Source organism: Cibotium barometz, chromosome 21 (genome assembly GCF_041138505.1).
Source record: "Cibotium barometz isolate CiBa-2024 chromosome 21, ASM4113850v1, whole genome shotgun sequence".
NCBI lineage: Eukaryota > Viridiplantae > Streptophyta > Polypodiopsida > Cyatheales > Cibotiaceae > Cibotium > Cibotium barometz.
Genome location: NC_141066.1, coordinates 42,451,539 through 42,468,988, shown reverse-complemented (window position 1 = coordinate 42,468,988; position 17,450 = coordinate 42,451,539). Strand labels below are relative to the sequence as shown.

The 17,450-nt window shown below is 44.3% G+C and overlaps 1 protein-coding gene across 2 annotated transcripts in view; it reads left to right on the top strand.

Moving 5' to 3' along the window:
* LOC147627193 (succinate dehydrogenase subunit 7B, mitochondrial-like) overlaps window positions 1-17,075 on the top strand; it is a 75,053-nt gene extending 57,978 nt beyond the window's left edge. Inside the window, exons 2-3 of one of the 2 annotated variants that reach the window (XM_086815817.1) lie at window positions 16,387-16,489; window positions 16,724-17,075. In XM_086815817.1, coding sequence (XP_086671943.1) covers window positions 16,387-16,489; window positions 16,724-16,731 — 111 coding nt within the window. In that variant the 3' untranslated portion in view covers window positions 16,732-17,075. Of the gene's footprint in view, window positions 1-16,386; window positions 16,490-16,709 lie in introns of both variants that reach the window. The other variant, XM_086815816.1, reaches the window with a different exon arrangement.
* Window positions 17,076-17,450: the final 375 nt, after the last annotated feature.

Here is a 17,450-nt window from a genome sequence, read left to right as displayed (position 1 = left end):
ATCGATGACATTTTGGCCTGCTTACAGGGCTCCACAGTCTTTAGTCGGATTGACTTGAAAAGCGGGTATCATCAGATACGTATTAGACCCGAGGATGTGCATAAGACAGCATTTCGAACCACGTTTGGGTTATATGAGTTTTTGGTTATGCCCTTTGGTTTGACAAATGCACCTGCCACATTTAACAGAATGATGGTCATGATTTTCCGGCCTCAGAGAGCGTTTATGGGCACATTCTTTGATGATATGATTGTGCATTCACACACTGAGGAGGAGCATAGAAGGCATTTGGCCATTGTGTTTGCAGAACTCCGGAACCATAGGCTGGTTATTAATGGCAAGAAGAGTGAGTTCTTCTTGCAAGAGATACACTTCTTGGGACATATTGTGTGTAAGCATGGAGTCAGTATGGATCCATCGAAGGTGGAAGCAATTCTTAATTGGCTAGATTTGAGGACCATGCATGATGTACGTAGCTTTTTGGGATTATGTTCCTATTACAGATGGTACATACGGTATTTTGCTGAAATTGCTTCGTCCCTTCATGCCTTAACAAAGAAGGCAACTCCGTTTAGATGGGTTGATCAGGAAATTACAGCCTTTAAAAAGCTTTTGTTCTTTGAACAAGCAATGACTGACCTGGTGCCTGTACTTGTCCTCCTCGTCCACGAGCGCCCCTTGGGGAGGAGTCTCTGGAGCCAATGGACCTGGACGCGGTTCATCACCACTAACAAAATCCCAAAGACCTTTGGCCGCGAGCACATTTCTCAGCATAAAACTCCACAAGGAGTAGTTCATGCCGTCCAACTTGTCTTCCTTAGACAAATACGTGAATACATCACTCTGCTGTTGATTTGCCATTATGCCAATGCACAATGTTGTACCTGTGTATCAAAAAACCCAATAGCAACAACCCTGAAAGCAACTGTACTCCACTGAATACAGCTAACCCAAATATGCCTGCACTCTCAATCCTCTGAATGTGCAACACAATGCACCACTGACTGAGTAGAGTAGCAAAAATGGCTTACACAGTATCAAAATGCCCAAAAATGCCCAAAGTTACTGCACCCAAGACCTTGCAAAAAACCTGTAGAGATTTCTTTGCTAGAAAATCTGCCTGTATATGTTAGAAAATTTTCATAGAGAAAATGCCCAAATTTCAAAGCTTGTAAAGCTTACCACAAATGTGACTTTGCAGGTACCTACAAGAAGACTGTTTGCTATATGAAACAACAGTTCGAAGCAGGCGCAACAGGTACAAGTTTGCTGTACGGAGCAGGTACAGTTGATTGTACGGCTACTGTACAGAACAGGGTGCTGTACGGAACTGGGCGAACAGCTGACGGCGAGTGTAGGTCGCCTGCAGGTACTGTACGGGGCTGGGCGACTGTGTACGAAGCAAATCAGGCGCCTGTACGGAGTAGAGGGACTGTACGTGCAGCTGACGGGTACAGTATAGAACAGGCGAAGAGCCTGTACGTTTGGTGCAGCTGGTGGCGGGGACTAGTACGGACAGCTAGTCGACGAATTGGCAGGCTGGTCAACCAATGTACGGAACAGGACAGGCGCCTGTACGGAGTGTACGGCTGAAGGCGACTGTCTGTACGCGGCTGCAACTGAAGGCGACTATCTGTACGGACACTGTTGGCGTGGAGCAGTACGGGCAGGGCGCGTGGAGCAGTATGGGCAGGGCAGGCCAACTTGGGAGCTCTGATACCAAATGAAGGAGCTCAGCTGTTAGGGTTAGGGTTGGGAAGGTACTTCAGCAAGAAACGTGAGTGACAGAGAGAGGAACACGACTTCTCTTGTATTCAGTAGTAATAAAATGAAGTACAATAGCCACATAAAGAAGTGACCTAAAAGGTGTGTTCACATGGTCCGGCCATAAAGTGTGCCAGGTGGACCAAATCACTTATAAACTATTATAAGTGGAACTAAGTTAAAACTGGGGGAAAAAACCTCCACTAACTGAAGTAAAAAGTGCCCCGGTAACCTACTGATGATCACTAGCACTCCTCTGGGTGCATACACAGCATAAAACCCAACATTGTGTAGGGCATGGGACAAAGTGAGAGATCAAAATGCCTTGATATTCTTTGACACAGGTGCTAGAGCCAACTTTATTTCACGGGAGTGGCCGATTGGGGATCCGTGCAGAGGAGATGGGGCCTTTACATGACGCTAACATGGCTTGTCCTGGGTATGCAGAACTCGTCACTCCTATTATTGGGAAGCTCAGGCTTCATTTGCAGGGTTATGTGGACAGCGAAGAGTTTTTCATCATGCCACTTGATGGATGTGATGTTTTGTTGGGAATGCCATGGCGCCACAGAGTACATGCGGTGGTGGATACATACAATAGGAAGATCACTTTGACTCATAGAGGGAAAGAACATGTTTTGGATGTAAAACTTAAAGGGGAATGTGTTCCTATTGTATCAGCTTCGGAAATTTCATCAGTAATGAAAAAGCATCTTTCCGCGTACTTGATTTATGTAAAGGATGCAACAGATGATGAGTCTAAGTCTAATTTGTCTATGTTAGATAAGGACAGGACTGATTTCTTATGTGAGTTCCAAGATTGTTTTTCCGAGTCATTGCCAGGAGAACTTCCTCCGGAGAGGCCAGAAGATCATGCCATTGATCTAATTCCGGGTAGTACTCCACCAAATAGACCGTCGTACCGTGTTAGTGCAGCCCAACAAGAAGAAATTATGAGTCAGGTATAGGAGCTTTTGAATAAAGGGTTGATATAGCCTAGCTCATCACCCTTTTGCTCACCTGTACTCTTAGTGCAAAAGAAGGATGGTTCTTGGCGCATGTGTATTGATTATAGGGCGCTGAACAAGAATACCATCAAGAATCGATTCCCCATTCCGGGGATCGATGACATTTTGGACCGCTTACAGGACTCCACAGTCTTTAGTCGGATTGACTTGAAAAGCTGGTATCATCAGATACGTATTAGACCCGAGGATGTGCATAAGACAGCATTTCGAACCACGTTTGGGTTATATGAGTTTTTGGTTATGCCCTTTGGTTTGACAAATGCACCTGCCACATTTAACAGAATGATGGACATGATTTTCCGGCCTCAGAGAGCGTTTATGGGCACATTCTTTCATGATATGATTGTGCATTCATACACTGAGGAGAAGCATAGAAGACATTTGGCCATTGTGTTTGCAGAACTTCGGAACCATAGGCTGGTTATTAATGGCAAGAAGAGTGAGTTCTTCTTGCAAGAGATACACTTCTTGGGACATATTGTGTCTAAGCATGGAGTTCGTATGGATCCATCGAAGGTGGAAGCAATTCTTAATTGGCTAGATTTGAGGACCATGCATGATGTACGCAGCTTTTTGGGATTATGTTCCTATTACAGGCGGTACATACGGTATTTTGCTGAAATTGCTTCGCCCCTTCATGCCTTAACAAAGAAGGCAACTCCGTTTAGATGGGTTGATCAGGAAATTATAGCCTTTAAAAAGCTTAAAGAAAAGCTTACTTCGGATCCAGTATTGGTATTACCGGACCTCCGAAAGGCTTTTATTGTCCAGTGTGATGCATGTGGAAACAGCATTGGGGCAGTTCTCATGCAGGAAGGACATGTGATAGCCTATGAGAGTAGAATATTGCAGGATGCCGAGAAGCATTTACAGGTTTATGAGAAAGAGATGTTGGCTGTAATTCATGCTCTTTCTTCATGGAAACACTATTTGCTTGGGGCTGATTTTACTGTGCAGACAGATCATCAGACCTTGCGTTATTTCCTCACGCAAACTAAGCTTTCAGAGAAGCATATGCGATGGGCAAACTTTTTGTCTATGTTCCAGTTCCAGATTGTACATGTGGAAGGCAAAAAGAATGTTGTGGCATATGCTTTGTCACGCAAGCCACATGTCTCAGCAGTTTCACTTGCTTATCATCATGAGCTTGATGAAATGAAAGAGCAGTATGCCCATGATGAGGACTTTGAAAGGTTGTATGATTAGATGTCTGAGGGTCAGCGGCATGAGCATTATACTCTGAGAGATGGGTTTTTGATGATGCATGGTAGACTGTGTGTTACCAGGCAATTGCGCCTCAAGGTTATGATTGAAAGTCATGGTCCACCGTATGCAGGTCATAGAGGTATTGACGCCACGGTAAAAGCAGTGGAGACTTTCTTTTATTGGCCAACCTTGAGAAGAGATGTTGATGCTTTTGTTAGGCAATGCATCGTATGTCAGAAGGTAAAGTTTGACCGTCAAAAGACACCAGGGTTACTACAGCCTTTACCTATTCCAGATAGACCTTGGGAGAGCATTGCCATGGATTTTATACTTGATCTTCCACGTACACAAACGGGGAATGACGGCATTTGGACTATCATATGCAGGTTCATTAAGCAGGCTCATTTTATTCCCGTGCGTAAGACGATCAAAGTTGATCATATGGTGAAGTTGTTCATGGCGAACATCTTCAAGTATCATGGCTTGCCTACGTCTATCATTAGTGACCGTGATCCACGGATGACGAGTTTATTCTAGAGAGGGTTGTTTGACAACATGGGTACAACTCTTAAGTTTTCATCTTCATTTCATCCACAAACAGATGGTCAATCGGAAGAGGCTAACTCTACAGTGTTCGATCTTCTTAAGTGTTACAACATGGGTACAACTCTTAAGTTTTCATCTTCATTTCATCCACAAACAGATGGTCAATCGGAAGAGGCTAACTCTACAGTGTTAGATCTTCTTAAGTGTTATGTGTCAGAGCACAAGCAACAATGGGAAAAGTATCTTCCTTTGGTGGAGTTTGCATATAACAACACTGTCCATACCTCGACGGGCAAGGCGCCTTTTGAGATTGTGGAAGGGGGGAAGAAGGTACCACCCATTTTGCACACAAAGGATAAGATCTTTGAGGCTGATCAGTATGTGGAGAATATGGATGAAGCTTATCGGAGAGTTAAGTTGGCACTCCAGAAATCTCAGCAAAAGCAAAAGAAAGCAGCAGACCGTCACAGACGTGCTTTAGAGTTTGCATTGGGTGATTGGGTTCTTTTGCGATTTGAAAAGGCTAGGCTTAAGAAGATGAAGGGTAAAGAGCGCTTATTCCCGAAGTTGAGCATGCGCTATTATGGGCCTTTTCAGGTACTGGAAAAGATTGGTGAGGTGGCCTATCGTTTGAAGCTACCAGATCACTGGAGGATTCACAATGCATTTCATGTGAGTCTCCTTAGCTAAACCTTTCCGTGGGGATGTGCCTGAGGATGTATCAGATGAGGCTCAGCCGGAAGTTGAGGAACTTGATGAGGTTCTTATTCCAGAGCAGATACTGGCACATAAGGAAAGAAAGGTACGAGGTAAAGTTTCCTGTCGCTATCTTGTGAAGTTCAAGACCTTTCCGTGGGGATGTGCCTGAGGATGTATCAGATGAGGCTCAGCCGGAAGTTGAGGAACTTGATGAGGTTCTTATTCCAGAGCAAATACTGGCACATAAGGAAAGAAAGGTACGAGGTAAAGTTTCCCGTCGCTATCCTGTGAAGTTCAAGAACTATTCACCGATGGATGCGAAGTGGATGGAGGAAGGTGACTTAACAGATTCACCTCAAGTTTTGCAACTTTATCTCGATGCCTTTGAGTTGGAGCCGACTCTTGTTACGGCTCATTCAGGTTCAGCAGAGCATGGGTTTGGAGCATTGCCTGATGCTCAAGAGGGGGGTAGCACCTCCACTCCCTTGATACAGACAGGCTTAGATGACATCTAGAGGTCGCTTGGTGCAGTTTTTGTCTCACCCGAAGGTACTGATGGCTGAGCTGTTTATGGGACTTCTATGATATATGTGTACTAGTCACATTGGATGTTGTGGTTGTGTATGGTTCACAGTGGTATACAACTTGGACTACCACTACGCCATTAGTTTGCAGTGAATGTTGTTACATGTGCATGGCTTAGAGAGATTGGGACGCTGATCTTGACATATTGTATATTTCACTTTGGATATTTTGTTATATCACCAGATTGCAATCGAGGACGCTTGCCATTTTTCAAGAGGGGGGTATGTCATGACCGTGTGAAAATGGAACAGCACAAGTGTGGGCATGGTGGTTGCTGAGCAAAATAAATATTAAATGATTCATATTTGGGGTGCCCGGACAAAGGGAATGATGTGTGGACATCTTCAATACAGATTGGTACATTCAATTCCACGGGTGCAGAACCACGCATTGAATTGGTAAGCTCTGAACTTGTCCATCTTTCTTTCTTTCCACTGGCTTATGTCTGCTCTGCAGAGTTGTGTTAACTGGCCCCTTGTGAGAGGAGGGTTATGGCAGTTTGAAGGGTGGAAACAGAGACTGGACAGTGGATGTATATGTGAATTGAGTTGTGGAACCATGCTCATGGAATATGCCAGATGTGTGCTCAAGGCTGCCCTGCTGAATGGTCTTGGTTGATCAGAGGGAAGCACAGTGTGTTGCTTTTGTGGGACACAGATCTGTGTTTGAATCCTCTGTGCTAAGAGGTCTTGAGGGCTGCTAGATTGGACATACAGGTTTATTCTCTTGGCTGCCTTTGTTGTACTCAGTTTTACATCTCAGTCAAACAGCTTCTAGCTTTCGTGGCTTCATCAGCTGCTTGATCATCTTCATGTCCCTCCTTTGATGCCTACCGTTCTCTACTCCGACCGTCAGAGTTCCATGGCTCTTGCACGGAACCCGGTCTTCTATTTGAAGTCCAAGCACATTGCCATTCATTGTCATATGGTTCGTGACTACTTGGCGCTCGGTACCTTAACACTGGAGTACTGTCTTACCAGGGACAATGTGGCGGACATCTTCACCAAGGCGCTTTCTAGATGAACTTTGGATCACTTACTTCCACGCGCTGGTATCAGTCCTCTTTAGTGGAGCTGAAGAGGAGGTCTTGGAGGGGTCATCTCCACTGTTCTTGGTGCTTCCCCGTTGTTCCTGCACCTCTGGAGGACCTCCCCCCAGCTTGGGAAATTTTCCCATATTTTTTTGGATCTTTTTCCACATTTTTTGGCACCTTTTCTGGTATATTCCACATTATGGCCCAATTGGCGTGCTTTATGCTAGCCGACTGGGCTCTCTAGGTGCTATATAAGCATGGGCTTTGCCCTCAGTTGTATCATCTCATTTTTTCGCATATTCTGGATATTGGCTACACCTACGGTGTGCCTCGTGCTGCCTACTCTAGCTTTGTAACCACCTTTTGGTGTATATGATCTTCCTTCAGTTCCTGGGCATCTTGTATTTGTGAACTTCAGTTCTCTTTCATTGTTTGGCACTTCGTCATGGGCCCACTACGAGTCCGTGGTCATGCCCTTCAATCTAACAAACATCCCAGCTACATTTAACCGCATATGATGATGTGGTTTTCAGGGACTTGATCAACAAGTGTGTCTTCATCTTTTTGGATGACATACTGATTTTTTTAGCTATAGAAGAGCAGCACGACATTGAGGTAGAAAAAGTAATGAAATTGCTAGAAAGCAATGAGCTTTTTGTCAATGAGAAAAAATTGGACTTTTATCTCTACGAGGTTCATTACTTCGGATATATAATCAGTGCCGAAGGCATCCGATAAGTGGCAAAATTCCTTAATTCAGAGATTTCAGAAACTACTGATGACATTCGGTTATTTGTGGGCATTTGCCAAGTTTATTCCACCCTCATCGACAAGCTTTTTGACGTCTCGGCAGCTCTCACTAATCTGCTTAAAGGTGTCAAGACTCGGAGGCAACGGATTCAAATGACCCCTTGTGGGTTACAAGTGTAACACACAGAAGCTTATGGACAAGTGTAACATGTGGAAGCTTACAGAACAGGATTATCTTTAGATATTGAATATTTAGCATCTTGGTTCCTGACGATTGCACAATGTAGCGGAGATGAGAGTGCAAGAGAGAGGGAGAGAGAGATGAGAGAAGAGAGCAAGTCCCGCACATGGAGGAGTGCTAGTCCATACTATGTATGATTCACCCTTTGGAACGATGACACAGGTGTTTCGGGCATTGATAGGCTTGTAGCCAGATGCAAGGAACCCAGGGAGCACTCGCACTCTCTCTCTCTCCCCCCCTCTCTTACACTCTTATCTCCGCTACATTGTGCAATCGTCATGAACCAAGGTGCCGAATATTCATTATCAAACAAAGTATAATCGTGTGTGTAAACTTCGGCATGTTACATGCCTATTCTCCATGTATGCGAACATTCTCCTCAACCATATGCATTCTACGGTGGTTGTGAAGACTGCCATGTACTTAGCTTCACATGAGGATGTAGCCACAATGGGTTGTTTCTTGCTAAGCCAAGAGATAGGCGAGTAGCCCAATGTCACCATTTGACCACCCAATGTTCCTCTCTCGTTTATGGGAGGCTACGCATGGCTCGTGCCACTCGTATTGTGGTGAGTGTGTGGATGCAAGTGGTGAGTGTGTGGATGCAAGTGCTCGGGATCCACGACTCGTGCTTTCTGGAGAGCCCGATTTGTGCCATGAAATGCTTGTGCTTTACAAGTTCCATGAAAGGGAGGGTTTTCCATGGCAAAGTTGCACGTGCACACATGTTTGCGCGCTTGAAACTGTTTTGATGTGAACTATTTTTGTATGATTGCCCTTTAGGTGTCTCCCAGTTCAAGCGAAATTTCAGTTGAACCCCCCAATTGCTCAAGACTTTGATCAACGAACGGATTGTCTTGCCTTTGTTACCACACAAAGGATAGCATGTACAGGCCCATGTGCCAAGCGGCACTACCTATGCTGTAATTATGGGGTGTGACAACACCCTCAGCTGAACAATTGCAATCCTCATGGCGTGAGCCATGTGTTTATAAGGGACTCCTCCCAAGGATCACCTAATACATAGGGATAAACAAGATTAGTACAAACAAAGAAGGGTGCAAGCAAGCTCACCACCCAACCATAGGTTCGCGTACGCAAACCTCCCCCGAGCTAGGATTGTCGTGCCTTGTTACTACACAAAGGATAGCATGTACAGGCCCATGTGCCAAGCGGCACTGCCTATGCCGTAATTATGGGGTGTGACAACACCCTCAGCTGACCAATTGCAATCGTCATGGCGTGAGCCATGTGTTTATAAGGGACTCCTCCCAAGGATCACCTAATACATAGGCATAAACAAGATTAGTACAAACAAAGAAGGGTGCAAGCAAGCGTTCGCATACGCAAACCTCCCCCAAGCTAGGGGCTAAGGTTCTACTCCCACGAGTCCATGCCAGTTAGTCTTGGCGTCCCATACCACGAGTGCTTACCTAGAGGGGCCCTCGGCAAGACTCCATGGAAGAAGTAAACCTCTCGGTCTAGGTCCAGACGACAATGAATCAATAATGACCAAAGACTCGCTTATATAGTGCTTATTGTTGCTATAAATAACAATGCAATCATAAATACCCAATAAATAACAATGACCCAATAAATACCCACAATGAATCAATAATAACCCAAGACTCACTTATATAGTGCTTATTGTTCCTATAAATAATAGTCCAATCATAAATACCCAATAACCTTGGATTTATTAAATCTGAAACTTAGCCACCTGAATCCACTTGCTTTTCCTAATCCTAGGGCTCATCTAACCTTGTTGGATTAGTGTTAGGTACGCAGTAGTGTCTATGGAGATAAGTGGGCCTCTTAATGAATCCATCCCTACTGATCCTCAAGAAATGCTCTTTGTAGGATTGGAGCATCGAGGAAAGCTCGACCGTGGATATCCATGTCCGTTCTGTACAAAGTTGAGTCAAATCCAAAGTGATGATGTGATTGATTTCCTATTGTGAGAGATCAAGAAAGGGGGAGTCCAGGCTGCATGCAAAGGTGGGAGGTGTTTTTTTTTTTTGGGGGGGGGGGGGGGGGTCCCATCTCAAAGCCAATTGTAATGACTCTCGTGTGTCAATTATCTAGAGCCAATCGTGGGAGGCGGCATCTATTTTGAGAGAGAGAGAGATTAAATGTCTGCAAGAGGTCCAAGGGTATATACGTTCGCCTCCCAACCATGGAGAACTATTCAAGACTAGAAATTGAAACACAAGAAGAAATCATCACCAAAGTAAAGGAAGAGATGAAGGAAGACCCTCAAGAGACGGTGAGAAACATCAAGATGGGAATCCAAGAAGATTTGTAAGAGCACCCCAAATCAGAAGTCACAGCTGTACTCGAGGAAAAGCAACTAAGGCAGTCAAAAGGCCCCTCAGATCCGCGTGGGCGGTTTACCTCAAGGATGGCATATGGATGGAGAGGAGGGATTTTTAGATCAGCAAGTAGCGGAAGCCATGCCAATGATACACTGGAATCACTTTTATGCTAAAGTTTCACGACTGTTGGGTGTTGGACTCACACGCTCACACACACAAACCTGCACATTAGGGTTAGGTGCAGGGTAGAGAAGCTCACACACAGAAATGAGAGAGAGAGAGGGAGAGCCAAAAGTGTGGTATCCACAAAATGCAAGTCAACCCTTGCATGTGTGCCACATCCATATAATATAGAAGTACAAAATATTATATGTTAGAGTGTCCTTTTACACTTGATGTCCAAGGTGAAAAACCACATGGGAAAAAGTGCCCTTGGTTAAGCCCTGTTCACACATGGGAAAAAGTGCCCTTGGTTAAGCCCTGTTCACACATAGCACTACCTACAAATCCCCCCTGTAGTGGAAGTGTGACACCCCAAAAGATATGTGTGGCCTTGTGTTACACAAGTAAATGAGGCATCCCACTGCCTGGCTGTAAATGCCGGCCTCAAAAGGTTCTCCAATATCATGCATAGTAAGCCGTACACCTGGTTCTACCGGAGTAGAAATGGGCTTTCATTCATCCATGTGAAACCTTTTTAGCAAACTTTTTATGTACTTAGTTTGTTGCATAACAATGCCATCATCTGTATGCATAAAATGTATGCCGAGATAGTAGTGTAAAGGCCCCAAATTTGACATATCAAATTCAGCTTTCAAATTAGCTTTGAAATCTGAAATTTGTGCTTTGCTAGTACGTGTAATGAGCATGTCATCTACATACAAGATGACTATGAGAATATCGGCATCGGTTTTCTTCACATACAATGTGCTTTCAGCTGGACTATTCTCATAACCTTGGCTGGTTAGATGAGCGTCATACCAAGCTCTTGGACGAAACCAATGGGCTGATTTACATATACTTCCTCCTATAAATCCCCATTTAAGAATGCAGTTTTGATGTCCAATTGATGCACTTTCCATCCTTTATGTGCAGCCAATGCAATCACTGATCTTATTGTGGTCATTCTCGAAGTAGGAGCAAAAGTCTCTTCATAATCTATTCCCTTTTTCTGGGAGTAGCCTTTAGCCACAAGTCTTGCTTTGTACTTGTCAATAGTACCATCAGACTTTCTTTTGACTTTGTACACCCACTTTGTTCCAATTACATGCTTGCCTTTAGGCAATTCCACAAGATCCCATGTATTGTTCTTCATGATAGAAGAAATTTCAGCTTGCATAGCTTGCAACCAATGCTCATTCTCATGTGCTTCTTCGTAAGAAGAAGGCTCTTCTGAATCAAAGAGACCACCCATTGCTAATGCAGACTCCCCACGATGTATATTCAAAGCATGGCTGGAACTAGCCCTTGTTCTACCTGTGAGTGGAGCTGCAAGTTTGCTTTCTTGCAAAGTTTTCAGCAACCATCTTGGCACTGACTTGGCTGTGTCTATGGCTGTTTGCTCTTCCCTGACAAGATCTTCCACTTCTTCCATAGAAGGGGGCTGAATGGCATATGCCACACACCCAAATGTACGCATATAATCCACTGTTGGCTTTCGGCTATACCAAGCCTCAAATGGTGTTATGGTTTTCAAAGCTTTTGTTGGACACCTGTTCAACACATGAGTTTCACACATTATAGCTTCCATCCAAAATTTGCGAGGCAACTTTTGTGCTTTCACCATGCATCTTGCCATCTCCATGAGAGATCTATTTTTCCTTTCAGCTACACCATTCTGCTGCGGTGTATAAGGCACAGTACATTGGTGTTTGATGCCCTTTTGAAGCATATAATCTGAGCGGAGTGTTTGGACTTTACATCCACACATATTTTCAGCCATTGCTACAAAGTGTCGAAAGCATGTAAACACATCTGCTTTCGCTTTCAAGGGGTAAGTCCAAGCAAACCTGGAGTAGTCATCAATGAATGTGACGAAGTAAAGATGCTCCCCTATGGATGGTGTCCGCATTGGACCACATACATCACTATGTATGAGCTGTAATTTACTTTCAGCTCTAACAGCTCCATCTTTGGGAAATGGTTTTCGTTGCATCTTTCCCAAAATACAGCCCTCACATACATGTCTTGGTGGAGACTCAAGAGGCGGCATATTATCAACCATATGATGCTTCTGCAAAAGCATCGAACTCTGAAAATTTACATGCCCAAAACGAGCATGCCCATAGCTCTGCATCATGCATAGCAGGAGTGTGGGCAGCCACTGTATTTGCATCATAAGTACGCTTGTCATAGCTGTCCAGCTTATACAAGCCTTTGTATCGTGTTCCAGAAGTGACTATTTCCTTTGATGGGTCTTTTACCAAACACTTCCCATCTTCAAATTCAACCTTTAAACCTTGGTCGTTTATGGCTGAGACGGAGAGCAGATTTTTCTTTATCCCTGGAACATACAATACATTTTTCATACATATATTGGCACCATTGGCTGCAATAAGTATGACATTGCCAATTCCCTTTACTGGATATGTGTTATGATCTGCACATGATACAGTGCGGCCATTTGAAGCATAAACCAAGTGCTGAAATACATCTTTGCATGAAGTGATGTGGCTCGAAGCACCACTATCAAAATACCATGATGCATTTTGTCTGTCAGATGCAATGCAAGACATATCAGTGTCTGAAGCACTTGGTGTGTCACTAGTGCATGTGACCAAAAAAGTGTACTCTTCCTGGATTACATTAGCTGATTGCTGTGCTTTGTCATCAGAAGAGTCTGCTACTGCATTACCTGCTGCTTTCCTTTTCTCTTTTGCAATCCGCTTCCTACATTCACTGATGTAGTGTCCAGGCTTATGGCAGTAGTGACATTTGCCCTTCTTTTTGGGCTTGTTTGCATCTCCTTTGTCAGACTTTTCACCACCAGAAGAGGGCTGTCCATGACCAGCCTTGCTAGACTGTTGTTCCCCATGCCTAAAGCTCTTTGCTTTACCCTTATCCTTGGCTGTAAATGCCTTGTCTCCACCACGATTGCTCGATAAGTTTGCTCTTGTTTGCTCTTCCTGCAAGAGTAAACCCACGAGCTCTTCAAAAGTGACGGGATCAGCACCTCCTCTCATTGAGAGGTTGAGAGAGGTGTGAAAGCCCAAGTAGGAAGGCGGTAAAGAATGAAGAGTGTTGGTGACCATCTGTCTGTCTGGGATAACCTCATCAATGTTGAGCAATTGTTCCTGCAAATCTTTCACTTTGGTGAGATGATCTGCCATGGAGTCACCCTCATCCATAGAAAGAAGATCCAATTGCCTTTTCAAGTAGGCAACTCTTGCCTCGTTGCGTACTTGATACATTGCTTCCAATGTGTCCCATGCAAGCTTCGATGTCTTGCAAGAACGAATGTGCGGAATAATAGTTCTTTTCACTGAAAGGGCTATCAATGACATGGCCTGTGCATCTCTAGAGTCCCATCTCTTCTGCTCGTGTGAGAGCAGGTTCTACATCAGGAGGTCTTTGAGCACCTCCCCTTTGAGGCGTGGCTGGCTGTATGGTAAGTGGGCGTGTGTCATCACCACACACGATGCCCCAAAGCCCTTTGGCTACTAGCAAATTACGGATCATGAAACTCTAGAGGGAGTAGTTAGATCCATCCAGCTTATCCTCCTGGGTGAGCACACCAAATACATTTGTAGCATTCTGTGCCATGTCAACAAAATATACGTGCAAGCAAACCAAGCACCAATGTGCACTGCGAGGCAACCAAATGTCCTGTGCAAATATATGCCTGCAAACCAAAGCAAGTGTAAACCTGCACCAAATTGTCCAATTACACACAATGTGTATACATACGCGACAAATCGCAGCTGTAATGTCCAATTACATGCTCCAATCTGAAAATCCCCAATTTTTATGCACTCCAATCGCTTCAATGTGCATCTAATTGGCCAATTTTCACAAAAGCCCCAAATTTCTGCAAATGAAAGAGGTTCAATTTGCTGATTTTCACCTCAATTTTAAAAACCCCCAAATTGCAATTTTCAATTTTGCCTCAAATTGAGAAATCCCCCAAATTGCACCTGTAATTTTCCTTTGAATCTGACTTGCACAGAAGTGTGTGCAAAATCTGCATATGACCTGCACTGAAATGGTTGCAAATTTTGTATTTGGGTTTGACAAAAAATGTGTACTAGGAATACCTCGTAGTTGCACACAGTTGAGGGGCCTGCAGCCAGGCGTGCAGATGTTGTCGAGGAGGAGCACAAAGCTGCATACGGGGCTTAGGTACCACTTGGAGCTGCAGGCGGGTGCATGTACGTGGCAGCCAGGTGGAGGTGTGCAGAGGTTGCTAGAGCTGCAGGTGTCCAGGAGAGCGCACGCAGCTGACGAGGCAGGCGGATGCCGGCTCTGGGTGGTGGCGGACCAGCAGAGGCGCCGGTTGGGAGGGGCGGCGGTGGCGACGGGAGCAGTAGCGCCGCCGAGGCAGGGGCGGAGGTGGTCGCATGCGCACTACTGCCGCCGGCTGGGCTGGGTGCTGGCGGCTCCCTATGCAGTAGAAGCGTTGGCGCGGCTGGCGGCGACGGCGAGTAGAGGAGCGAAAGCGGCGGAGCTGGGCGGCGAAAACCAGTGAACGCCCCAGAGCTCAGAAATGGTCGGAATTTCGCCGGGTTTTCTTCCAGCAGCATAATTTCAGGGCCAGCTCCCAGCTCTGATACCAATTGTTGGGTGTTGGACTCACACACCCACACACACAAACCTGCACATTAGGGTTAGGTGCAGGGTAGAGAAGCTCACACACAGAAATGAGAGAGAGAGAGAGGCAGAGCCAAAAGTGTGGTATCCACAAAATGCAAGTCAACCCTTGCATGTGTGCCACATCCATATAATATAGAAGTACAAAATATTATATGTTAGAGTGTCCTTTCACACTTGATGTCCAAGTGGAAAAACCACATGGGAAAAAGTGCCCTTGGTTAAGCCCTGTTCACACATAGCACTACCATAAGTGAGCATATGCCTACAACGACAAAGCTATTATGCAATAGTCAAATGGCGTTCCAAACTTGAGAAGATTGAGAATCCCAAACCATCAAACCCCACTTACACACATCAAGATATGGATCACAAAAGAAATGACCCCAATGCAACTCAAGCAGGAGCCTATAGAATTAACCAATATTCAAGCAGCTCGCAAAGAAGGAAAGTGGGCAGTCTACCGCGAGGGTAGAGCCATTATTGAAGATTTCCATAAATCCAAACCAAACCCAAAAATTAGACCCAACTTTGAGTTGAGGTGAATGTATTTGATGGCTGGCATCATAGCTTTATTAGATGATTAGGAGGACTTTTTTTTTCTTTTGTTGGACAAGATATTTGGCTTAAGACCACCATTGTCTTCATAGTGTATTTGGTCTCATAGGCCATTTTTGGCCATCTGAATACATTTTTTTTTTCTTTCTATAGTTGATTTACGATGCCAAGTATCAAGTACAATCACTAGTCATCTAGGTTTGGTTTCTGTTTTGGGTTTTGGTTTGGATTCGCAAAAATCTTCAATGAGAGCTTTTCCCTCGCAATAAACTGCCTGCTTGCTTTCTTTCAGAGCTGCTCTGACCTTACATTCTTTTGCTTCAGTTGCATTGCGGTTAATCCTTTGCAATCCTGAGAAACAAACAAGGAAAGAGATATTAACGTCTTCAAAAGATCGATCCCCATCTATGAGACCGAAAAGGTAGTACAGTGTATGCATGATAAATACTGAACCATGGAAAAGAGAAAGAGACTGTGAAACTAGCTACATAAGCTAAAGTATCCGTGTGATGCTACATGATGACAATGCGTGATCATACACTTATACCATCCTCCTCCAGAATAGAACGCAAAGCAGCTAAAGGATCCCCCCTTTGTGACGGAACTTACCATATCGTTGAAGGATATCTTGGAACTGTAGCTGCCGGGTGGAGAGATGAGGACATGCTTGCTTGTGACACTCCATGTACGTGGAGCCAGAGGATCATGCATCTATGTAGGCCATTGTGGAGAGAGAGAGAGAGAGAGAGAGAGAGAGAGAGAGAGAGAGGCTTCTTTCATTGTTGCCTGGTTAGTAACATCTAATTTTTTCTAAGAAGAGGTAACAGATCATTGAAATCAAGGTTTTTTATGCAGCTTCTAGAGGAAGATCCTGCTTTAAAACATTACAAGTCAAGCAAGGATACTGCACGTCTAGTCAAGAGGTTTGGAGACGTACTTGTCATTATCGTCAGTGCTGGTAAGCATAGAGTGTTTTGCAGTTGTTAATATCTGCACTTCAAAGAACTGTGATCGCAATCAAATGACTCATATGCAGGGACTTGGATGAGGTGGTGGTTATGTGGACTTAAAAGATCTCTGGGTGTTACAAGTCGTTAGGAGTCATTTGTCTGAAACGCTTTTGATGCTTCATCACATAAAATTATCTGCATGATAAGGGATTTTTTTGGATTTTGTAGGCTGTATCTACCAGATATATGATGTGACTCAGAAACGGAGAGCTGAAAGGCTAGACAACAGGCAGGATTAGGGGCCAGTGTGCACTGTGGATGCCATGAAATGTAGGCTCTTCTGGACTTCCAATGGCGGCTCAGTACACTTTCATCAGTAGGCATTGATAAAGGAATTCGAGCAGGAGGCCATAAGATGTGCACTTTTTTATTATTCTATCCTGCACTTGTTTAACAGGAAGCCATAAGATGTGCACTTGTTTTGTTGTTCTTTCATGCACTTGTTTTAATAGTGATATACTTTGGGACTGACATGATTAGGGTTGCAGTCTAACCACTTACGTGATGATGAAATCGAGGGTATTTGAAGATAAAGTTGACAGTTGTTACACTTGATGAAATTGATGGTCTTTGAAGATAAAGTTAATGGTGGGCATCTAGATACTTTCTTGATAGAACCTATGATGTCAAAGTTCCTTTTTCTTTTTTGTGTAGATTCCTTGGACTCTCCATTGTGATGCATGTATTGATGAAGGGAAAATTATTTGGAAGGTCAAAGTGTTTCAAACCTTAGCATGTTTTAACAATGTCCAGGGAAGTGTGTAAAGCCATCACCCATCCAAGACAGCTCAACATATCTGCAGCCCTCCAAAAGCAACTTGCTTGATATGTGGACGCTTCTCGAAGGCACCCCAAAAAGCAACTGTATGCATGCATTTTCATTTTTGCACTCTGAAGGGCAAGTAATAG